Source organism: Oncorhynchus gorbuscha, linkage group LG01 (genome assembly GCF_021184085.1).
Source record: "Oncorhynchus gorbuscha isolate QuinsamMale2020 ecotype Even-year linkage group LG01, OgorEven_v1.0, whole genome shotgun sequence".
Classification (NCBI taxonomy): Eukaryota; Metazoa; Chordata; class Actinopteri; order Salmoniformes; family Salmonidae; genus Oncorhynchus; species Oncorhynchus gorbuscha.
Genome location: NC_060173.1, coordinates 66250508 through 66275069, shown reverse-complemented (window position 1 = coordinate 66275069; position 24562 = coordinate 66250508). Strand labels below are relative to the sequence as shown.

The following is a 24562-nucleotide window of genomic DNA, read 5'->3' as shown; positions in this document are numbered from 1 at the left end:
TAAAAAAGCCCAGTAGTGAAAATCACTCTCAAGAGTTTGGAAGTATAACCTGGTATTTCAAGGCCCTTTAGAAAGTCCCCCATACTCACTTTTTGTGCTTCTACCGGGTTTCTACCCAAGATTATGCTCCGTTACCCTGTAAACAATGACTACAGATGTTAGTAAAACAAAATTAACAAGGCATAGCCGTTTTGGCTAAAAACTATTTATTTTAGTTTTGCTTTGTGCAACATCTGCACTGATTAAAGTGGAACACTTCAAAGATCCTGTTCCACACAGTGCACAAATTTCCCCAGCCAGAACCAACAGCTCCCTCGGATTACGGCCATATAAAACGGACCCAGTTGCAACTTTGAGGCCAATGAAGTCCTGCTACTCCCACTCCCTCTCTCTCCATTTCTCATTCCCTTTCCATCATTCCAATCAGTGATGTTCTCCCCTCCCTCTCGCCACTCATCCATCTCTCCCCCTCTTCCACCCACTGCTTTCTCTCTCTCTCTCCTAACTCTAGCCTTTCTTTTCTCTAACATTCTTTCTTTTTTCTCATCATCTGTCCATTTCCAATCTCCCACATCCTCTTGGACTCTTTTTTTAATGATTAACAAAAAATTCCACAAAACCTTCCACTCAGGCAGACCTGGGGGAAACACAAAACTGTGCTTTCAGAGGCTTGCTCCTCTTACAATGGGGTCTGAAATTGTTGACAGCGTTGATAAAGGTGCACAATAATGAATGCAGAAAATAAATCATTCAAAAACTGAGCTATGTTGTATGCAAAAAAGGGGGAAATTATTTTATACTAATACAATTGATCAGAGAAAGAGATTTGGTTTAACAAGTTACAAAAATTATTACATTGCTCGCTTTAACCTAGAAGCCAGCTGCACCCATGTGTCAGAGGAAACACTGTACCGGCTGGAGACCGAAGTTTGAGCTTTCAGGTGCTGGCCTGCCACAAGGAATAGCTAGAGTGGAATGGGACAAGGAAATCCCAGCCGGCCTAACCCTCCCCTGACGACTGTGCGCCAATTGTGTGTCGCCTCATGGGTCTACCAGTCACGGCCAGCTGTGACACAGCACTGGGATCGAACCCAGGTCTGTAGTGATGCTTTAAGCACTGCAATGCTTAGACAGCTGCGCCACTCGTTAGGCCCGACCCTCATTCAGGATTATCCGTAATCATGGTAGCATCCACACATTAGTGTAGAAACAAATTCTATTCTGTTTTACTTATCCCAAATGAACATCTGTTGTCATTGTTTACAGCACAATCTTGGGTAGAATCCCGGTAAAAGCAGAAAAGTGAGTATGAGGGACTTGCTAAATGCTTGAAATTAGCAGGTTTTACTCCCAAACATGAAAGCGTTTGAGAACAGAGGGTTTTCCTTAATAGCCTTTCTAATGCAAATTCTGACGAGTGTGTTGTACCCCAGGGTAGCCAGCTGGCTTGGACCATTGTTGTTTTTTGTGTTTACTAATGACCTTCCACTGACCTTGTATAAAACCTGTGTGTCCATGTACGCTGATAACTCAACAGTATACACATCGGCTACAAAAGTCAAATAAATTAAAGACACCCTTTATGCGGGGGTGGCAGGGTAGCCTAGTGGTTAGAGTGTTGGGCTAGTAACCGGAAGGTTGCAAGTTCAAATCCCCGAGCTGACAAGGTACAAATCTGTCGTTCTGCCCCTGAACAGGCAGTTAACCCACTGTTCCAAGGCAGTCATTGAAAATAAGAATTTGTTCTTAACTGACTAAATAAATGTATTTTAATTGTTTTTATTTTCTTCTGTGAAGCACATTGCGTTGCAATGTGGGGAGGGAGGAACGTCTTGGCCACCCTTCTTGTGGCATGTTGCTCTCACAGACAACTGACACTTGAGTCAACTTTTCTGGTTTGCAGGGACTGCACCCCAAAAACCACCAAGTTCAGAATTAGAAACAAACCATAGCATTTATTCACGACTCAAAACACAAACAGTAATTCAAAGGCAAAGTCTATAGATGGAAGGGTGTTGTTGGAGAGAAGGGCCTACATTTTCTAAATAACCTGGAGTCATCTCTTACCTGAAGAATTTCTATTGAGGGATAACTTAAGTGCTCAGGGAGTCTACATAAATAGGTCTATTTATATATTTGGTATTGGGTAAAATGCAGTTCCGTGTCTTACTATGATCAGGTTCACTCCACTCTTTTGAGAAACCTTATAAATGCATGTAGCGATAAGGTGCATACTCAAATAGTATACTGAGCAAAAATATCAATTTGCAACAAAGATTATACTGAGGTTCAAATAAATTCATTAGGTCCTAATCTATGGATTTCACGACTGAGCAGGGGCGCAACCATGTGTGGGCCTCGGAGGGAATATAGGCCCACCCACTGGGGAGTCAGGCCCACCCACTGGGGAGCCAGGCCCAGCCATTCAAAATGAGTTTTACCCCACAAAAGACATGACCACAATCATGAACAAGGGGGGTCAGTTTGAGGTCCTGCGTGTGTGTGTGTGTCCATCTAAGCTTGGGAAAAGGGGCGTTCTGGTGTTCTCCTCATGGCAGACAAACAGAGCTGAAGGAAATGTATCAGTTCTCAAGAAAAGCCACGTAGTCAGTGAGCCTGGCCAGCTGCTGCTCATTTGGAACCAGCGATACAGGGGGAGGATCTGTTGAAAGAGAGAGAGTGTGAGTAAGAGGGATTCCTCATAGAGCCAAGTCTTCTACCATGAAGCATCCTCCATACGTGTGTGTGTGTCAGAGTTTCCGTTATGAAAATGTGGTGCAGGACATTTGACCAGCAGCATTTCCATTTACCAGACATTTTAGAAATTTACGGGAACCATAGGCCTATGCATTGGGTGCGTAACCAGATTAAGGCATCCACCAACGATGATCGGAAGGACAAAAATCACATAATCACAGATTATAGTGAATTAATCTTAACAGAACGTGCAAATCGAGGATGCAATGACGTGTCTCTTACTTACTGCGCACTTTGTAGATAGAATAACTGTTGACATTTACTTTTCCTCAGCAAACAAGACGAGTAAACGAAAAGTACAATCATTTGCCTAGGCGGTGCGTGAGTTTGAAGTTTGGGGAAGCTAATTTTCACCATAAAAATGCAACTGTATTTGCAGACTTATCTAAAATAGCCTACTATTCGGAATCTAACGAGTAGAGTGTATAGTCATCATTTAGGCTAATAATATAACTCAAATTACTGTTCGCAAAAAGGATTGTCCAATGCATGACTGAGCGCATATAGCAGAGAGGCCTAGGCTATATCAGATGTGTTCTCTTTCTTTGCGTAGGAAAAATTAAGCTTTTTATTTAGATGTGTCATTCAATTCTACTACACTTTACAGTACTGCAGACTTTAGCAGAATCTTTTTTAATTACAGGGTAGCCCACTCTGCTGACACTGACAAACAGATCAATAAAAACGACGTTGTCCATATAACAGTTGAGACAAATAGAATATGACATTCATCTAAGCTGGAGGTGGAAATTATTGCCCAAAAACAAACTTAAGTGGCACTGACCCGACCATGATAGATTGAATATGTGCAGTGAGCACTCACCAAGGATATGGTCATTGCTCTCCGCTGGTGCCAAACAACATGAACATGACAGAAATGGGCAACAGGTTTCAATGGCATATGGAAGTCTTTATAAAAATAGGCTAATTGCCTCCACTGACATGGTCGGATTTTGCCTAAGCTACTTTGAAGCAAGGTAAAACATACCTCATAATATGTAGTGAAACTTTCAGGTTACAAACAATTAAGAAGCTATACATTTTCTAAATGCATACTGCCTCTCGCTCATTGCAAAGTGGTGTGTGATGCACTGATGAAGCCTGTCTTCATTTGCCTATGCATTTAAAAAGCAAATGGGAAGCGTGCTTCAATTTACAGTTGAGAAATAAAAACAATAGCTGTATGTATGACGTGGGACAAAAATATATTTTTAACACAAGATTGCATTTAGCATTGTTGCGCAATGATTGGGCTTATGAAACCGCTGTCTGACAGATTTTCTGCTCGAAGGCTCTGTATGCTGATTCAAAGTAAGAACAATTGAGGTGCGAGAGGATTAATTGAGGGGCTGATGGATCAAGTCAGATGAACATATGTGCCACAGATTCTCAGCATGATGGTCTGCTGATTACAGAAAGGGGCTGTTACAAGGTCCCGCAAAATGTTTCCATACAAAGTCGGAGGAAAAAGGCTCAGGCATGACAAATGGCCTACTGACGGGAGAAAAGAGAAGGGCAACAGCTCCACCTACCTGGCTTCTGGGGCATTACCATCCTGGTGGCAGGGTCTGCCTGCCAACCCTGGCTCACCACCCCTGTGGGAGCGAGAAAGTGATGAGAGAGGAGGGTTGGGTGGAGAAAAGTGCAAAATAAACAAAGAGATGAAAGGGGAAAAGTTAGACACACTATTTTTAGGTCTAAACTTGAAAAGTCACATGAAGAGATTAAGGATATACAAAACTATGGTATACGACTGTATTATTGATCCAGTAGCCAGATGGTAGTGAGTATAGATTAGGTTCTGCACTGCTTCTGCTTACCCTTCACAGCGTCCTCCACGGAGTAGCCCACAAAGGCGGCAAAGTCTTCTGCCATGATGGAGGTGTACGCCTGGGCCACCAGGCCATACGCCCTCCGACGAGTGGTCTCTGTGGAAATAAAGATGGGTACAGACGTGAGATGTCTGCATTTAAGAGATCTAATAACACCTCATGTAAACTGCACAACATGGAGCCCAGCCCCTTGGGCAAAAAGTTATATTATTGTACTACTTATGTAGCAGTGCTAATAACAATGTCTATACTTGGACTGAGCAATAGCAAGTCAAATAGGCTTACAGTGTAAGGCAGAGCACAAAGCACAGGAAAAGGAGAGCACAAAACATGGTCAGTGTATGATTTGGTCCCGAGTCAAGAGTGGGTCAACTGCTCCTTATGACGACATTGCAAAACAATTTAGCCTCACAGCTGACGGCAAACCAGACTTTGGCTTACACCTTTGATGGATTTGTATGTTTATTGATGCCCCGACAGCTTCAATGAACAAGCCCTAAGTTATCGCCTTCGCACTTTATAGCCTAGCAACAGTCTGTGTGTACTAACAACCCCCCATTTGCTACAACAGTGTTACCGGTGGTAACATAACAACTGGGACGAGTGGAGACAGCTGCGAGGACAGACGCAGTGACTGTCCGGGGTTTTTCCCCCTTTCTTCTCCCCAAAGAGCCCCCTGTTATCAATGTTACTTAATTTTCTAAACAAATGCCACATTTGGTTTTAACTACAGGCATTTGCCCAGAAAAATCAACCGATATCCTTCCAACCACATTATGTAGCCTACTGTATATGGCACAATTAAGAGCCAGAGCATTATCAACTGGTGTGCCCAAGTAATATAAATTAAAACTTCTGGTCCTGCCTTTTTAAGTAGACCTACAAAATGCCCAACCCACCTGAGGATGTCTTTCTCAGCCATCTACAGTGCATTCGGAAAGTATTCAGACCCCTTAACTTTTTCCACATTTTGTTACGTTACAGAATTGCCCCTCATCAATCCACACACACATACCCCATAATGACAAAGCAAAAACAAGTTTAGACATGTTTGGAAATGTAGAAAAAAATTCTAAACTGAAATATCACATAAGGATTCAGACCCTTTACTCAGTACTTTGTTGAAGCACCTTTGGCAGCGATTACAGTATCAAGTATTCTTAGGTATGGTTCTACAAGCTTGGCACACCTGTATTTGTGGATTTTCTCCCATTCTTCTTTGCATATTCTCTCAAGTTCTGTCAGGTTGGATGGGGAGCGTAGCTGCACCGCTATCGGGTTCAAGTCCAGGCTCTGGCTGGGACACTCAAGGACATTGAGACTTGTCCTGAAGCCACTACTGCGTTATCTTGGCTGTGTGCTTAGGGTCATTGTCCTATTGGAAGGTGAACCTTCACCCCAGTCTGAGGTTCTGAGTGCTCTGGAGCAGGTTTTCTTCAAGGATCTCTGCACTGTGCTCTGTTCATCTTTCCGTCAATCCTGACTAGTGTCCCAGTCCCTGCCTCTGAAAAACATCCCCACCACCATGCTTCACCGTAGTGAAGGTGCCAGGTTCCCTCCAGACGTGACGCTTGGCATTCAAGCCAAAGAGTTCAATTTCGGTTTCATCAGACCAGAGAATCTTGTTACTTTAGGTACCATTTGATACTTTCCGAATGCACTGTATTTCCTGTGCTTGAGGAGTATAAAATCAATCTCGCTGTATTGATTGCGTTCATTTTATTCTTGCTTGTGCCGGTCGTTTCTTCCCATTAATGTTACGACCACGGAAACGTTTGTAATGTTAAACACACCCTGGTAATAGCTGAAATGGACTCAAAGGAATAGATTGTCTTTCTGTTGAATCTATAAGAACGCTAAAGCTTTGTCAGGGATTTAACGCATAGTCTTGACACATACCACAAGAAATATAACTTTTTATGGGTGTTACATTTTTTAATAGAGTTGAAATGTTAAATTAGATTTTGTATAGATAGGTGTAGCCTCTGCAGAGACACCAACAACCAGATTTTTTTCAGTTTTTAGGGGAAATTAAAAGAGCCTGTGACAAAGACTTCCGCTTTTGGACGTATACGAGGCAAAACTCAATTTTAAATCCTACACATTTACTGGATTGGTTGAACAGTGCAGAAGAGAACCTTTGCCGACCGTTTTTTCCCCCATTCTCGTCAAGACCAGTATATAGGGGATCTAGTTACAGGCATTTCTATTAAGCCTGCTACCTTACGTTAAGATACAGTGCCTTCAGAAAATATTCACAACCATAGACTTAGTCCACATTTTGTTGTGTTAGAGCCTGATTTTAAATTGGATTAAATGTAGATTTGTGGGCATCGGCCGACACACAATACCCCATAATGTGAAAGTGGAATTAAGTTTAGAAATTTGTTCTAATTAATAAAAAAATTAAAGTTTAATTATCTTGAGTCAATAAGTATTCAACGTTCAGAAGTACAAATGTGCTTACATAGGTCACATAATAAGTTGCATGAACTAATAATAGTGTTTAACATTTTCTTATGACTACCTCATCGCTGTACCTCACACATACAGATAATTGTATGGTCCCCTCAGTCAAACACAGATTCAACCACAAAGACCAGGGAGGTTTTCCAATGCCTTGAAAAGGGCACCCATTGACATGAATATCCCTTTGAGTATGGTGAAGTTATTTCACTTTGGATGGTGTATCAATATACCCAGTCCCTACAAAGTTACAGGCATCCTTCCTAAATTAGTGGCCGGAGTAGAAGGAAACCGCTCAGAGATTTCACAATGTGGCCAATGGTGACTTTAAAACAGTTTAATGGCTGAGATAGGAGAAAATTGGAGGAGAAAATTGAGGATGGATCAACCTTGTAGTTACTCCACAATACTAACCTAATTGGCAGTGAAAATAAGTTAGCCTGTACAGAATAAAAATATTCCTAAACATGCATCCTGTTTGCAACAAGGCACTAAAAGTAATACTGCAAAAAATGTGGCAAAGCAATTAACTTTTTGTCTTGAATACAAAAAGTAGAATGTTTTGGGGTAAATTCAATACAACACATTACAGAGTACCACTCTCCATATTTTCAAGCACAGTGGTGGCTGCATCATGTCATGGGTATGCTTGTAATCATTAAGGACTGGAGTTTTTCAAAATAAAAAAATATAAACCAAATGGAGCTAAGTACAGGCAAAATCCTAGCTGAGTTAGTTGACTTAAAATCTATTTAAAAATCTATGACAAGACCTGAAAATGATTGTCTAGCAATGATAAAACAATTTGACAGAGCTTGAAAAATTTGAAAATAATAAAACATACCCTGAAAGACAGACAGCTGTAATTGCTGCCAAAGGTGCTTCTACAAAGTTGTGACTCAGGGATGTGAATACTTTTGTAAATGAGATTGTGTATTTCTGCATAAAAAAAATCTAAATGAGAAAAAAATCTGTTGCTAATGTTTTGACTTATGGGTATTGCGTGTAGATGGGTGAAAAAAAAATATAAATTCAAATTAGGCACAATTTTCTGTATTTTAATAAAAATAAAAAATAAAAAAAATTCTGATACCATTAGAAAAATGAATACAAATGCATTCTAAGAAAAAAGTGAATTGACAATAAATGTATAAATGGAATTCCCACCAAAATCCCTGAACTAAATATTTGTCCGCCCCAGTAAAATGTTTGTGCTCTAATTCAGTTAATAAAGTTCAGTGTCTTCATCCATTGTCTGTTGCATTTATTAGAATTGTTCTTAAAACCTTTTAACAATTTTGATGACCGTCGCTCACACCACTGATAAAATATTACAACTAATTCTAAAGGAATTTGGAGACTACAAGAACAGATGGCAGGAGCCATTGAACCAGCTGAGTGGCAGGGTACTATCCAAAAGATGACTAGTCATGTGGGCCGCCCCCTCCAAATGCCTCCGCTACAGCTCTTCAGAAAGGAGTTGGTCGTTGCTGAGCAAGCCGGTCTATGACATGAGGGGGATGGTACTTAATGGAGGAGAAACGGGACCCCCACCTGACCTTCACTGACACTCTATTCCAGGGCCTCTGTCATTTCTCAACATCTTAACTTTTAAAAATAGCCCCCCACTCCCCCCCAATCTTCACCAGCAAAGGCTTGCCACTGAGGACTTCGCAAGGGCTTTTATTTTTAAATGCTGGCACATGCCAAGTGAGAGCAACAACATATTAGGACAACACCCAAATTATAGTTATCTTTCAAAACTATTTTGTTTTGAACTTCAAACTGATTTGCTGGGTATGCATGTGTGTGTTTCTCTGTACCTTGAATAATCGGAATCTGATAAAAGCAAATAAATATCTGCTTGAGTCATTTGAAGCATTGTTTATTTCAGGTTGCGACGAAAACAGATCTGTCTAAATATTTTGTTGCCAGTTGAGGGCACGCAATCAATTCAAGCATTTATCCATTTGATACAACCGCAGGCATTCTAGATGCAGATGAGAAATCACAAATCAAAACTTTATTCCCATCTCAATCTCTACACCTGATAAAGTCTTCAAGTGTAAACAACCAGAGTGTATTCAACCTAAAGTACATAACAAATAGATCTGAATAAATCTGATATGGAAATACAAAAGTATAAAAAAACAATATAGTTTACCAAGTGGCAAAGTTTAAGAGTATAAAAACCTAAATATTGCACTCAAAACTGGGGTAAGCCATTGTGTATTAAAGTCAATCCACTCTTACGAAAACATTCGGACACAACCAACTTCTTCCATCCTTCCTTACTCTTAAATTATCTTAATATCTCTGAAACATTGAAACTAGAGTCCATGCAATGGACATTCAGGTTGAAGAGCCTTCAAAAGTAGTAAATTGTTCATTTGTTCTGTTCGTATATTTTCAAGTTTCATCACTCCTCCTCTTCGTCCCCTTCCGCATCCTCAAACTCGTCATCGTCGACCATTCCAAAGTCCATCTTGGCCAGGACGACCTCCACATGCTCTGTGGACAGTGTGAAGTGGTCCATCTTCTCGAAGCCTGGCTCGGGCCTCTCCTCGCCCAGGGAGCTCTTGGCGGTGTCCTTGGTCTGTGTAATCAGGCCCTTGGAGGCCAGCAGGAACTCGGCAGCACCGCTCTGCTCCAGGGCCTGAACCGCCGTGTCAGTCAGCTCTGAGCCTGCCTGCAGTCGTTCGCCATAGCGCTGGGCCAGCGCCCGCAATGCTGTCACCTTCTCGTCCTGCTCCTTGCCGATCTGTTCCAGCAGCATGCCCTTACGCTCCTCCAGCACAGCGTAGAGCAGGTCGAAGCGCTCACCCAAGCTTTGCTTGGCGCGCTGTGCATTGTCCTGCACCGCCCGGCAGGCGTCCTCCATCTGGTTGAGTAGGGCCTGAAGGCGACCATTGCCCGCCACCAGGGCGTCGATGGCGTTGCTAAGCTCGCCCTTCTGCACCTGGTAAACACTGGCAAGCGGCGACACCTCACAGTCCTTGTGCTGGCCAAACACTTTGCACATGGAGCAGGTGGGCATCTGGCAGGTAACGCAGTAGATGTTGATCTTCTCCTCCTCGTGCTCCTGGCACATGGGTTCCTTAGAGTCCTTGGGCTTCAGCGGAGTCTCTGTGCTGTCTCCGCTGCCACTACCCCCGCCACCCTCCTGCTGTTGCTTGTAGATGTCGATGATGTTCTCCACCAGCAGGTTGCGTTGAAGGCCGTGCACGCCGTGGCGGTCCAGGACCACCTCGAAGCGGCAGGTGGGGCAGCGGAAGACGCCACCCGAGAAGCGGTAGGGATTGCGTGAGTCGTAGAGGTCGCTGGCACAGCCACGGCACAAGTTGTGCTGGCAGGGCAGGATGACCACGGGCTTAGTGAACATCTCCAGGCAGATGGGGCAGCTCAGCTGCTTCTCCAGGCTCTCCATGGGGCTTGGTGGACGCACCACCGAGCCAGTCCTCTGGACATCCATGCTGAAATAGGCTTCTCCTTAATGTTGGGCTAGAAAAGCTGAGTCTCTTTTTCGACAAAGCCTTCTCAAACTTCACAGTGTCTTGGACGACTGCTTCTTCTCCTATAGGCTTTAACAAGCCAGTAACTATGGAGGCTGGGGGCTGAACCTTTCTCTTTGGTAGCTGCTTCAGAGTCCGCTGAAGTGCTGACATCTGTTCTGACTGGGGAATAGCAGCCCTGTCCTTTATACAAGCCTGCGACACCCGATATCTCCCACCAACCAGGGTACACATTCCTCCCTGCTTGTTTGCCAGACTCTTTTCTGAGAAAATACCCCCCACCCACTGGCTGCTGCATGTGTCATATGTTACACAAGGAGCGAGATCAACTCCCACAGTGACAGAAATCTGACAGGGCCAGGAGAACATTCAGCAGAGATAAAGGCCCCCGTGTGACTGTCCCAGAGCAGTCGCACCTGAGGAAGGTTTCCTTAAGGGTAAACAACATGCCTTGTCACGTCAACACACCCCTGACTTTGTTTACGACAAGCTAGTTTTCCAGGAGTATTACGACAAAGCCAACATAGGCTTCATAAAGCTGACCACCTTTCTCGCTGGCGTAGCCTACTTATAGACTCTGGTCATATCAGAGCACTTCAGTAGATTAAATATTTCTCACTACATACTTTTTCCCCCCCTTCTACATATGCCCAATGAATGGTGTTTTGAATCCAACATCTTACTCGATAAACTGCCCCAACAAAACAAGCAGAATAAAATACCTCCCAGTGACATTTCTTTGGATTGATTGCCGTTATATTACACAAGCGGTCAGCTATAGGTTAAACCCCATATCGTGGAAATTGTCTTGAGTAACTCTCCTGTGAATGTGTAGCACATTCCGTGACGTTGAAAAATTATAAAAAATAAAGAACAGTGAGCACCAGGGATGAGCTATTCTTAACCTTGCCACATGAGTGACTTCATGTATGGGTCTACCAGGGTCCAAAAGTTAGAGGTGGTTACACGTGGGGAGTGTGAGCAGTGAAGGTCATACGTGTTTCCATATGACACTCTTATCTGCAGAGGCAGGAGCTTACTGATGGATATTTTAGTGTAATTTAAGACACCATCTTATCTGTCCATTTCATAACCTTGTGACAATACCTTTGTAATATACTCATCTATATTGACTACTGTCATTTTGAGAATCAAGAAAACAGATCTGTTTTGAACAATTGTGGTAGGCTAAATGGTGTGATGCTGCTTATGGTTTAACCTCACTAGGGTAGGGGGCACTATTTTCACCTCCGGATGAAAAGCGTGCCCAAAGTAAACTTGGATAGAAAGATTTGGATAGAAAACACTAGTTTCCAAAACTGTTAAAATAATGTCTTTGAGTATAACAAAACTGATATGGCAGGCTTTGATGTATAACATACATTTTCAAGAATGTAAAATATTTTAATTTAGTATTTTTGGATTACGCGCTCTGCAGTTTCACTGGATGTTGGCCAAGTGGGACGCTACTGTCCCAGGTACCCATAAGTTAAAGGGCTAGATTAAACAAGGTGAACTGTATCATATCATGCTGTGCATCAATTTGTTTGTGTTCTTATAGAGCCTAATAAATTTCAATGAGGTATTACAAAACCTTTTAAAGATGGAATCCGCAGTACTGGAAAACAGCTCCACTGTCCGCATGACAAAGAGGAGCTGGGGAGCATCACATATGGTAAATATACATATGCTGCTGTTCTATCGTGTGTGCAATAATGGGAGAAAAAAAACTTGTTTACAGTAACTTTTTGTTGTTCTTATAGAGCAAATGGACATGGCAGTTGCACAATTCAGGATTCCAACTTTAAGCTCCCTTATGTTTGCCCCGTATTACCACTTCACAGCTGGGAAACAATGTAGGCCTATGTAGGATGTAAGTGGCACCCTCTTTTATTTATTTGACTAGGCAAGTGAGTTAAGAACAAATTCTTATTTACAATAGCGGCCTGCCTTGTTCAGGGATTCTTACCTTGTCAGCTCAGGGATTCAATCCAGTAACATTTCATTTACTGGCCCAACGCTCTAACCACTAGGTTACCTGCCACCCCTTTTGATTATCAAGAACCCTCAATAGGCAGCAGATTACAATGTCCAGTTGAAGTCGGAAGTTGACATACACTTAGGTTGGAGTCATTAAAACTTGTTTTTCAACCACTCCACTAATTTATTGTTAACTATAGTTTTGGCAAGTCGGTTAGGACATCTACTTTGTGCACGACACAAGTAACTTTACTTGTGAAGTCGGAAGCTTACATACACTAAGTTGACTGTGCCTTTAAACAGCTTGGAAAATTCCAGAAAATGATGTCAAGACTTTAGAAGCTTCTGATAAGCTAATTGACATAATTTGAGTCAATTGGAAGTGTACCTGTGGATGTATTTCAAGGCCTACCTTCAAACTCAGTGCCTCTTTGCTTGACATCATGTGAAAATCAAAAGAAATCAACCAAGACGTCAGAAAAATAAATAGAGACCTCCACAAGTCTGGTTCATCCTTGGGAGCAATTTCCAAACACCTGAAGGTACCACGTTCATCTGTACAAACAATAGTACGCAAGTATAAACACCATGGGACCACGCAGCCGTCATACCGCTCAGGAAGGACATGTGTTCTGTCTCCTAGAGATGAAGGTACTTTGGTACGAAAAGTGCAAATCAATCCCAGAACAGCAGCAAAGGACCATGTGAAGATGCTGGAGGAAACAGGTACAAAAGTATCTATATCCCCAGTAAAATAAGTCCTATATCGACATAACCTGAAAGGTCGCACAGCAAGGACGAAGCCACTGCTCAGAAACCGCCATCAAAAAGCCAGACTACGGTTTGCAACTGCACATGGGGACAAAGATCGTACATTTTGGAGAAATGTCCTCTGGTTTGAGTACAAAATAGAACAGTTTGGCAATAATGACCATCGTTATCTGACCCACTGGGAATGTGATGAAAGAAATAAAACATTCTACTATTATTCTGACATTTCACATTCTTAAAATAAGGTGGTTATCCTAACTGACCTAAAACAGGGAATTTTTACTAGGATTAAATGTCCGGAACTGTGAAAAACTTCCTACTTCAACTGTAAACATGGCAAAATGTGCTATATAACAAGTGTGGGGCCACTAGTTTCATAATTTAAGTAAGAATACAAATTCTTACATCAACTACCCAACATATTTAATCCTGCTACAAATTGTCCAAAGCTAATTCTAACATGAAAAACATGGAGCTGCTGATTGTGTGAACATCTAACAAATCTATCCTTATCCAATGTATTTCTTCTTGTCCAGGTTTAGGCTATGAATATACACTGCTCAAAAAAAATTAAGGGAACACTAAAATATAATCCTAGATGAATGAAATATTCTTATTAAATACTCTCTTTACATAGTTGAATGTGCTGACAACAAAATCACACAAAAATGATCAATGGAAATCAAATTTATCAACCCATGGAGGTCTGAATTTTGGAGTCACACTCAAAATTAAAGTGGAAAACCACACTACAGGCTGATCCAACTTTAAGGATGTAATCTCCTGGTAGCGCCTCTATGCTCTGGACACTACGCTGACAGACACAGCAAACCTTCTTGCCACAGCCCGCATTGATGTTTCATCCTGGATGAGCTGCACTACCTGAGCCACTTGTGTGGGTTGTAGTCTCAGTCTCATGCTACCACTAGAGTGAAAGCACCACCAGCATTCAAAAGTGACCAAAACATCAGCCAGGAAGCATAGGAACTGAGAAGTAGTCTGTGGTTATCACCTGCAGAACCACTCCTTTGTTAGGGGTGTCTTGCTTATTGCCTATAATTTCCACCTGTTGTCTATTCCATTTGCACAACAGCATGTGAAATTTATTGTCAATCAGTGTTGCTTCCTAAGTGGACAGTTTGATTTCACAGAAGTGTGATTGACTTGGAGTTACATTGTGTTGTTTAAGTGTTCCCTTTATTTTTTGGAGCAGTGTAGTAAATTGGTGAGAGTCAAAGCCTAAGCAAGAGTTCAGTCTGTCTCAACAGGACAATACAGTGAGCCTCAAACAAATCTACAGTCAATCAATCACTCACTCAATGTGAAGCATTACTCTCTGGAGTGTATTCAATAACACCCAGTAACAGTCTCCAGAATGTTTTTCTCATCAGAAGACATACAAAAACAAAACAGCATGCATATTCTAAGAGCCGTTGCAGAACTAATGTTATATTTGAAAACCTGGAAACTCAGTCACAAAACCATGTGATCAGTCACATTGTGTTAGCAATGCATTTTGAGCCACAGATGTATATAGGATGTTTTCATTCAGGTCAGGTGTGTGCAATTGGTAACAGAAAAGTGCACGGCCATGACAGTACCTCTCAGGGCCTCCATGACTGGCAGGATGTTCTCAGACCACTGGTGAGCTGCGATGGCCGAGTAGATCCCTGGGAAGTCTCGCTGCCATATACGCTGACCCACGGCCCATACGGCCGTCAGTTCTAGGTTTGCCTGCACACAGCACATGTTTCAACCCACTTCACTGACATTACCATACATTGGGGCCTAGACTATAATGAATGACATGCAGGCTAGGAGGCCTGTTGATAGTGAACACATTGGATACACTCATTCTCATGTGTTGAATTAATTCAGCGTGCAGGGCAGGTCCCACTGCTCTACCATCATTTTCAACGTGGGAAATGATATGATGAGTACCTATTCAATAGTTACGGAGTTCCCAGTGTAACTTTAACATTTTGTCTAACAACTATGGATGTTAACGGATAATCGTTTAAATCGTTTAGCCGCTGAAAATACATTTGATTGGTCATGCTCATCAGTCTATAGGTTAAATTGCATAATTTAGGAGTTAAATTGGCACTTGTGTATATTCATTAGTTGTCATGTAGATTATCCCACCTGCACAGCATAGAGCCTAGTTTTAGGAGTGGAATGGCCTATCACGGGTAGGCAACCCTGTTCCTGGAGTGCAGCAGGATTTTTAGTTCCAACACTAGGCACCACACCTGACCAACTGAATTAATTGATCAGTTCAGTGATTGCCTAAATTCAACACACCTGGTCTTCCTGCAGCACTCCAGGACCAGGGCTGCCTGGCCTATCACCTGTCAGACAGTGCAGCTCTTTAAAAATCTGGAGTGAAGAAGCATGTGCTTTTATAAGCCCAGTCATTGCACAACAAATGACAATTCTAAATGAGCTACTATTTTAAATTCTCAAACTCAACTCGTAATTAAAGAGTCCCACCCATTCGCCATTCAGTCCATAGGCTAGTCAACAATAGGCAGGCTATCATCACGTCACCCACCACTTTTCAATGTGAGCTTGAGGCAGTATAATTGTTTGAAATCTGAAAGTTTTACTTTGATTAAAATAATGAGGCATGTCTTACCTTGCTTCAAAACTTGGGAGGTAATTATTTCATACAGACTTAATGTCACGACCACCATTCTCCTGTTCTATTGGGTTTCATATCAACTTTCCTTCATTTTGGGGCGGCAGCGTAGCCTAGTGGTTAGAGCGTTGGACTAGTAACCGGAAGGTTGTGAGTTCAAACCCCCGAGCTGACAAGGTACAAATCTGTCGTTCTGCCCCTGAACAGGCAGTTAACCCACTGTTCCCAGGCCGTCATTGAAAATAAGAATGTGTTCCTAACTGACTTGCCTGGTTAAACAAAGGTAAAATTAAAAATTTTAATTAAAATGTCCAGAAGCCAAAGGCACAATCCTAGTCATATTATCAACCCATCCTAGTTGTTGCCATTAGCTATCTTTGAGATTCACCTGTCACATATGGAACCACTCGCATTTGGTGCACTGTTTAGAACAGTGTTTTCACGTTAATTGCATTTTGGAAAATGTTTGGAAATGAGGTTTTATTAACTGTTTCATCACAGAAGTTGCATGTTCAATAATAGGCTTTAGCCTTTTAACTAAGACAATAGGAAGGCTTGCTATTGTTCTATGTTTCCATTAAGCTCTTAAAATGTCATGTACATGCATTATATTTGGTTGGTCAGTCATTTGACTGTTTGGAGAGAGAACATCTATTTGTTGACCGGTTAATGAGGTTAATGCAGCAAAATTGACCCGAAATGTGCGTACCTACTAACAAAAAGACACTTATGACACCAAGACATTTACAGCTATCTAAGTATGAGAAATTCAAACCCTTCTCACCGATTTAATGGCTTGAGGAATTCGCTTCCACAAATACCTTGCGTTATTCCTGTAAAAAGAGAAAAAGTCATTGACAATTAATTCCAATCATGTCTCAGTGGGCAGAAAATCTTAACTTTAGAAGGGCTTTTGGAAAGGCATAGCCTGACTTGCATGTCATTGTGCAGTAGATAGAGCACCAACAGCTGGGCATACACTTGAGGGGTAGCAATGCCACCTGGAGCCTGGCAATAAAAAGAGCATGAATTAGTTAATGCCTATTTGGTAGCACCCTCATGACTTAGGATAGCCCAATAATGGAGTAAAGGAGCCTACGTTACTCCTTACAGTCCAAGGACCTTACGTGTTCTGTTTAAAGGCGAATTGGCTCGAAGTCAAAACAGCTACATACTCCATCTAATCCTGAATCGATTCTCAATTGCGGTACAGTTCTAGAATCAAATCCCTCTACTTTTCATATCAAATGTCACAAATGCAAAATACACACTTACTGTACATTGTTAAAACAGTTGCAGCCGACAATATATTTCAGTGACAACATGTTTGGGGCATCATTCTTCCATTTACACACAGGTGTTAGGAGACTCCACAAGTAGTCAACTGTCTTCAGTCTGTTTTCAGTAAACACGCACTGTAACATGGAGATATGGCCAAGTTGGAAACATGGAGATACGGCATTACCATGCAGTGCTAAAAAAAAATCATAAAAGTTCACATGGAAGGAACCATACGGAGGCCAAATTATCACTATTGTGTAGTTAGAGACGAGAAGACTCCCGCTGAACGACTGGAAATGTGTCTCCGGTAAGAATGACACTGGGACAATTCATCATTACTACATTTGGGTATTGCGCCCTAAACAGAATGGCTTGCAAAATGAATATGCACAGAACTGTTCTGTGCATCATTTTGCATGCCATCATGCAGGACCAGCTACTGATTTGAAATCAGTAATCTATATGGGAACAACCAGTTAAATGTATTGATGTTGCTAAAGATAGGAGACAGAAGAATAGGAACAAACTAGATTAATTGTTATAATGCGCCATTGTGTGAGTCAGGCTGTTGGTAGGTCTGCCCACCTATGAAACCAGTAGGTCGATAGGAAAATAACTTTTCTGTTCTGGTGAAGCTGTTTTCTGTTCTGTATAAGCTTTGGTCAAACAGGGAGAAAATGATCTTCTCCATGCAAACTCCCAAGTGACGCCCCCGAGTTGTGAAGCGGTCTAAGGCAGTGCTTGGGGCGTCACTAGAGACCCTGGTTCGATCACGGGCTGTATCACAACCGGCCGTGATCGGGAGTACCATATTGCGGCGCACAATTGGCCCAGCGTCATCCGGGTTAGGCCGCTATGGTAAAATAAGAATTTGTTATAAACTGACTTGCCTAGTTATATATATATATATATATATATATATATATATATATATATATATATATATATATATATATATATGAAGCAGATGTATCAAATAAGGAAAATGAGGGTAAAACATGTATCTGGTGGACATCTGGCATTAATGTTCCAGTGTCAAGCTAAGAATGTAGCCTTTAAAGCCACTAGTCTGTATTGTATATACCAAAGAGTAGCATACATTTAGAAGCTTAGTTTAAAACCTTGTCTGTGCATACCATCAGAGTAGGCCACCAACACAAAACGTACGGTTAAACAACAGACAAAATGTAAGCACTAGTCAACTGACGTACGGGTAACAAGATACTTTACGCACAACTCATTCAATGAATTGCGTTAGTCAATTTCATGTTATGAACTAGCTAGTTAGATGTGTTGTTTGCCAACTAACGCTAGTGTGTCTGTGTGTGGATGGAAAGCTAACGTACAACTGAACTTAGCAGCCAGCTACACCAAACGTAAACAACGGAGCAGATGCAAAAACACTAACGTTAGCAACATCCTAACTAGCTAAGTTAGCGAACTACGGTCGTGCAGCTAGCTACTTTCACTCACCGCGTTAGCTTTGTTCAACTTAACGGTAATGTTATGATCTAGCTAGCTCGACATGTTGTGTTCGCTGACGTTACCGAGTTAGCGTGTGTGGATGAGTAACTTAGCTAGCTACAACACAACCCAAAGCGACTATCTTCGAACAGCGACATTTAAATTATACAACTTTGAAGAAATACATACCTCAAGCTCCTGTGTTTCGCACTGCTCTAAAAGTTTATCATAATTTTCACCCATTATCACTGCGGCAGGCATTTTGTTGCTGCCCAGATCAGTCATTCGGCCAGATACTGGGTTTCCAATTGCACTAGTAGTTACCACAGCCACAAAGTCCAATTGGATTTGGTCTTTAAAACATTTATAGAAACACACATTTTCCTCTTGGTATTCATTTAAGGTTAAGGCCACGGTTTGCAGTGTGATTATGGTTAAAATCACATTTTAAGATGAAAAACAAAATGTAGAAATAGGCGGGGTTTACGACAGTGTGGCTGTGGTAACTAGTGAAGACCGAGGTACTGGGTCATTTCTTCTTTAAATATGTATTGATATATCGCAACCAAGTGAAAGCTGCATACACCGCAACCTACTGTATTGGAGTGCTAGGCACCTATTAACCTATATCTATTTCTCTTATCGAGCCGTGTTTACTGTTCTAGGAAATTTAAAAATATAAAAATTGCCCTACCACCTAACCCAACACAAATTTAAACCTCACCACTATTCTAGTACTGATGCTACACCAGGCCTGCAGCCTGGGAGGATTCAACATTCTCCCAAATCCATTCAGCTGATGTTCTGAAAAATCTGGACCCCTACAAATCAGACAATCTGGACCCTTTCTTTCTAAAATTATCTGCCAAAATTGTTGCCACCCCTATTACTAGCCTGTTCAACCTCTCTTTCGTGTCGCCTGAGATTCCCAAAGATTGGAAAGCAGCTGCGGTCATCCCCCTCTTCAAAGGGGGGACACTCTCGACCCAAAATGCTACAGACCTACATCTATCCTACCATGCCTTTCTAAGGTCTTCGAAAGCCAAGTCAACAAACAGATTACTGACCATTTTGAATCTCACCATACCTTCTCTGCTATGCAATCTGGTTTCAGAGCTGGTCATGGGTGCACCTCAGCCACGTTCAAGGTCCTAAACGATATCTACACCGCCATCGATAAGAAACATTACTGTGCAGCCGTATTCATTGATCTGGCCAAGGCTTTCGACTCTGTCAATCACCACATCCTCATCGGCAGACTCGACAGCCTTGGTTTCTCAAATGATTGCCTCGCCTGGTTCACCAACTACTTCTCTGATAGAGTTCAGTGTATCAAATCGGAGGGTCTGCTGTCCGGACCTCTGGCAGTCTCTATGGGGGTGCCACAGGGTTCAATTCTTGGACCGACTCTCTTCTCTGTATACATCAATGAGGTCGCTCTTGCTGCTGGTGAGTCTCTGATCCACCTCTACGCAGACGACACCATTCTGTATACTTCCGGCCCTTCTTTGGACACTGTGTTAACAACCCTCCAGGCAAGCTTCAATGCCATACAACAGTCCTTCCGTGGCCTCTAATTGCTCTTAAATACAAGTAAAACTAAATGCATGCTTGCTCTTCAACCGATCACTACCTGCACCTACCCGCCTGTCCAACATCACTACTCTGGACGGCTCTGACTTAGAATACGTGAACAACTACAAATACTTAGGTGTCTGGTTAGACTGTAAACTCTCCTTCCAGACCCATATCAAACATCTCCAATCCAAAGTTAAATCTAGAATTGGCTTCCTATTTCGCAACAAAGCATCCTTCACTCATGCTGCCAAACATACCCTTGTAAAACTGACCATCCTACCAATCCTCAACTTTGGCGATGTAATTTACAAAATAGCCTCCAATACCCTACTCAACAAATTGGATGCAGTCTATCACAGTGCAATCCGTTTTGTCACCAAAGCCCCATATACTACCCACCATTGCGACCTGTACGCTCTCGTTGGCTGGCCTTCGCTTCATACTCGTCGCCAAACCCACTGCTCCATGTCATCTACAAGACCCTGCTAGGTAAAGTCCCCCCTTATCTCAGCTCGCTGGTCACCATAGCATCTCCCACCTGTAGCACACGCTCCAGCAGGTATATCTCTCTAGTCACCCCCAAAACCAATTATTTCTTTGGCCGCCTCTCCTTCCAGTTCTCTGCTGCCAATGACTGGAACGAACTACAAAAATCTCTGAAACTGGAAACACTTATCTCCCTCACTAGCTTTAAGCACCAACTGTCAGAGCAGCTTACAGATTACTGCACCTGTACATAGCCCACCTATAATTTAGCCCAAACAACTACCTCTTTCCCAACTGTATTTCATTTATTTATTTATTTTGCTCCTTTGCACCCCATTATTTTTATTTCTACTTTGCACATTCTTCCATTGCAAAACTACCATTCCAGTGTTTTACTTGCTATATTGTATTTACTTTGCCACCATGGCCTTTTTTGCCTTTACCTCCCTTCTCACCTCATTTGCTCACATTGTATATAGACTTGTTTATACTGTATTATTGACTGTATGTTTGTTTTACTCCATGTGTAACTCTGTGTCGTTGTATCTGTCGAACTGCTTTGCTTTATCTTGGCCAGGTCGCAATTGTAAATGAGAACTTGTTCTCAACTTGCCTACCTGGTTAAATAAAGGTGAAATAAGAAAAATAAAAAAATAAAAACACACCTTGTTACTCTTCTTCAGTAAAATCTTGTACACCCAAGTACTTCTCTGCAACTACCACCACAACATTTATTTTCTGTATTTTATGTTCGATTTCTGCAGTACAGTTGATAACCATGGCTATGAATGCTTAGAAACCAACAGGATAACGGAAGCACATGTTATTCCTACTCACAGGTAGCCTCTTAGGATCCCTTGACCTACTCACAGGGAGCCTCTTTGGATCCTCGCCCTACATATGACACGTTCTGTACTACTCTGATCCTGGCAACCTCAACCTGCCTTTCTCTCACCGGACACTTCTTATCTCTGGCATCATGGGTAACCCTACAGTTAAAACAGAACTTTTCCCACCGATACTACACATTCCTTTGTCTCATGCCCTCCTGCACACTTCTCACATCTAGGAATCTCCCTCATACAAACTGCTGCAACATGACCAAAAGCTTGGCACCTAAAACACCGTAATGGGTTTGGGAAAAAATCACCGGATAACTGACGCATCTTACTTGACTTTGTCAGGTATTGATGCTGCATCAAAATTCAGCAAGACAAAGCACCTCACAAGTGGCACGGTCAAAGGCACTGCATCACGGTGCGTGAGGCATCACTACAGACCCGGGTTCGATCCCAGGCTGTGTAACAGCTGACTGTGACCGGGAGATTGGCCCAGCGGGTTAAGCGAGCAGTGTGTCAAGAAGTAGTGTGGCTTGGCAGGGTCGTGCTTCAGAGGACACATTGCTCTCAAACTTCACCTCTCCTGAGTTCGTAGGGGAGTTGCAGCGATGGGACAAGACTTTAACTACCAATTGGATATCACGAAATTCGGGAGAAAAGGGGTACCAGTACAAAACAAACACAATAAAATTAATCAGAACAGACTGTATCTTCTGTTTCTCCACCAGGTCTGCATCTCCACAAATGGGGTGCATCACAGATACCGGGAATCTTCCATTTCAATTGATCCTCCTCAACATAACGCCACCCCAGTTATCACTCCTTTCACTGGCACCCTGCTGCAGAGAGAGCAGTCACAGTTCTTTCCCTAGGTGGGTGGTGCGGGGTGCTCACTCCCTCTGGATGGAAGAAACGCAAAAGATCATCACAAGTCCACTTCAACAGTCACCAACCTCATCTCCACCCAACCCGATACCCACATATAGATCAGCCAGAATATAAGGATTCATTCTCTACAAAAACTTCACTCCCACTGGGCCAGAATCATATTTGTCATCATCGGGATGAGGCTCTAACTCGGCTGTCTTCACCGCATATGCCACCAGAGGTAATTAATCCTCTCTTGTCAGGTTCAATTTCTGAGCTATTTGAATAGTTTTTTTTGTACTTGATGCCAATCTTCCTCACCACACGCTTCCCTTTATGCCCAGCTCCTTTCCTTATTCTTCTCTGTCCATTTCTACATCTCCACACTCTTGCCGCTCCTTCATCTGCTGTAGTAGAAAACTGTTAAAATGGTTCTTGTATCTTGAATTTGGCGCAATGTCACATTGACTAAAAAAGCTCTACCAGCCACCGTTGCTCCTGTGCTACTACCGAACTGGGTCATGTCTAAATGGGATCCAGCTTTTGTCAAATTGACAGTGCCTCCAGAAAGTCTTCACACCCATGGACTTTTCCCACGTTTTGTTGTGTTACAGCCTGAATTTCAAATGGTTTAAATTGAGATTTTTGGTGGAATTATGTTTTTAGAAATGTTTGCAAATAAATGAAAAGTTGAAGTCCATAAGTATTTCATCTCTTAAGTTCTAGAGTAAAAATGTGCTTAAAAAGTCAATGTATTTGTATTTATTATGGATCCCCATTAGCAGCTGTTCAGTTGTGTGGTCAGGTGCCCACAAAAATTGGATCGGAACAGGGCAGCAAGGTAGTTTATACAATTTTAAAAACATTACAATGCATTCACAGATTTCACAACACATTGTGTGCCCTCAGGCCCCTACTCCACTACTACCACATATCTATAGTACTAAATCCATGTGTATGTGTGTGTATAGTGCGTATGTTATTGTGTGTGTGTGCATGTGTCTTTGCCTATGCTTGTATTGCTTCATAGTCCCCACTGTTCCATAAGGTGTTTTTTAAATCTGTTTTTAAATCTAATTTTACTGCTTGCATCAGTTACTTGATGTGGAATTGAGTTCCATGTTGTTATGGCTCTATATACTACTGTGCGCCTCCCATAGTCTGTTCTGGACTTGGGCACTGTGAAGATACCCCTTGTGGGGTATGCATGGGTGTCCGAGCTGTGTGCCAGTAGTTCAGACAGCTCGGTGCATTCAACATGTCAATACCTCTCATGAATACAAGTAGTGATGAAGTCAATCTCTCGTCCTTTGAGCCAGTAGATATTCAAATCAAATGTATTTATACAGCCCTTCTTACATCAGCTGATATATCAAAGTGCTGTACAGAAACCCAGCCTAAAACCCCAAACAGCAAGCAATGCTGAAGCAGGAAGAAACCTAGAGAGGAACCAGGCTATGAGGGGTGGCCAGTGCTCTTCTGGCTGAGATTATAACAGAACATGGCCAAGATGTTCAAATGTTCATAAATTACCAGCATGGTCAAATAATAGTAATCACAGTGAACAGGTCAGGGTTCCATAGCCGCAGGCAGAACAGTTGAAACTGGAGCAGCAGCACGGCCAGCTGGACTGGGGACAACAAGGAGTCATCATGCCAGGTAGTCCTGAGGCATGGTCCTCCGAGAGAGAGAGAGAAAGATAGAATTAGAGAGAGCATAATTAAATTTACACAGGACACCGGATAAGACAGGATAAATACTCCAGATATAACAGACTGACCCTAGCCCCACGACACATAAACTAATGCAGCATAAATACTGGCGCCTGAGACAGGAGGGGTCAGGAGACACTGTGGCCCCATCCGATGATACCCCCGGACACGGCCAAACAGGCAGGATAAAACCCCACCCACTTTTCCTAAGCACAGCCACCACACCACTAGAGAAATATCTTCAACCACCAACTTACCATCTTGAGACAAGGCCGAGTATAGCCCACAAAGATCTCCACCACGGCACAACCCAAGGGGGGGAGCCAACCCAAACAGGAAGACCACGTCAGTGACTCAACCCACTCAAGTGACGCAC

The 24562-nt window shown here is 42.4% G+C and overlaps 2 protein-coding genes across 2 annotated transcripts; both read right to left on the bottom strand.

The window, feature by feature from the left end:
- Positions 1–1935: 1935 nt before the first annotated feature.
- On the bottom strand, positions 1936–19098 carry LOC124041169 (COP9 signalosome complex subunit 8). Its single transcript, XM_046358425.1, has 7 exons — positions 18894–19098; positions 16897–16967; positions 16744–16792; positions 14920–15052; positions 4578–4685; positions 4290–4352; positions 1936–2662 (listed from the first exon to the last, which is right to left on the bottom strand). Exons 1-7 carry the CDS (start codon positions 18987–18989, stop codon positions 2583–2585), a joined length of 600 nt encoding a protein of 199 aa, XP_046214381.1. The 5' UTR covers positions 18990–19098; the 3' UTR covers positions 1936–2582.
- LOC124041163 (E3 ubiquitin-protein ligase TRIM63-like) lies at positions 8925–10781 on the bottom strand. The gene has a single exon (XM_046358411.1). It carries the CDS (start codon positions 10525–10527, stop codon positions 9475–9477), a length of 1053 nt encoding a protein of 350 aa, XP_046214367.1. The 5' UTR covers positions 10528–10781; the 3' UTR covers positions 8925–9474.
- Positions 19099–24562: the final 5464 nt, after the last annotated feature.

Coding starts and splice junctions, on each gene's coding strand:
- LOC124041163 (XM_046358411.1), bottom strand. CDS start 10,527: ATGGATGTCCAGAGGACTGGCTCGGTGGTGCGTCCACCAAGCCCCATG.
- LOC124041169 (XM_046358425.1), bottom strand. CDS start 18,989: ATGACTGATCTGGGCAGCAACAAAATGCCTGCCGCAGTGATAATGGGT. Junction 16,793..16,896: donor TATCTACTGCACAATGACAT/GCAAGTCAGGCT, acceptor CTCTTTTTACAG/GAATAACGCAAGGTATTTGT. Junction 4,686..14,919: donor AGTCATGGAGGCCCTGAGAG/GTACTGTCATGG, acceptor TTATTTCCACAG/AGACCACTCGTCGGAGGGCG.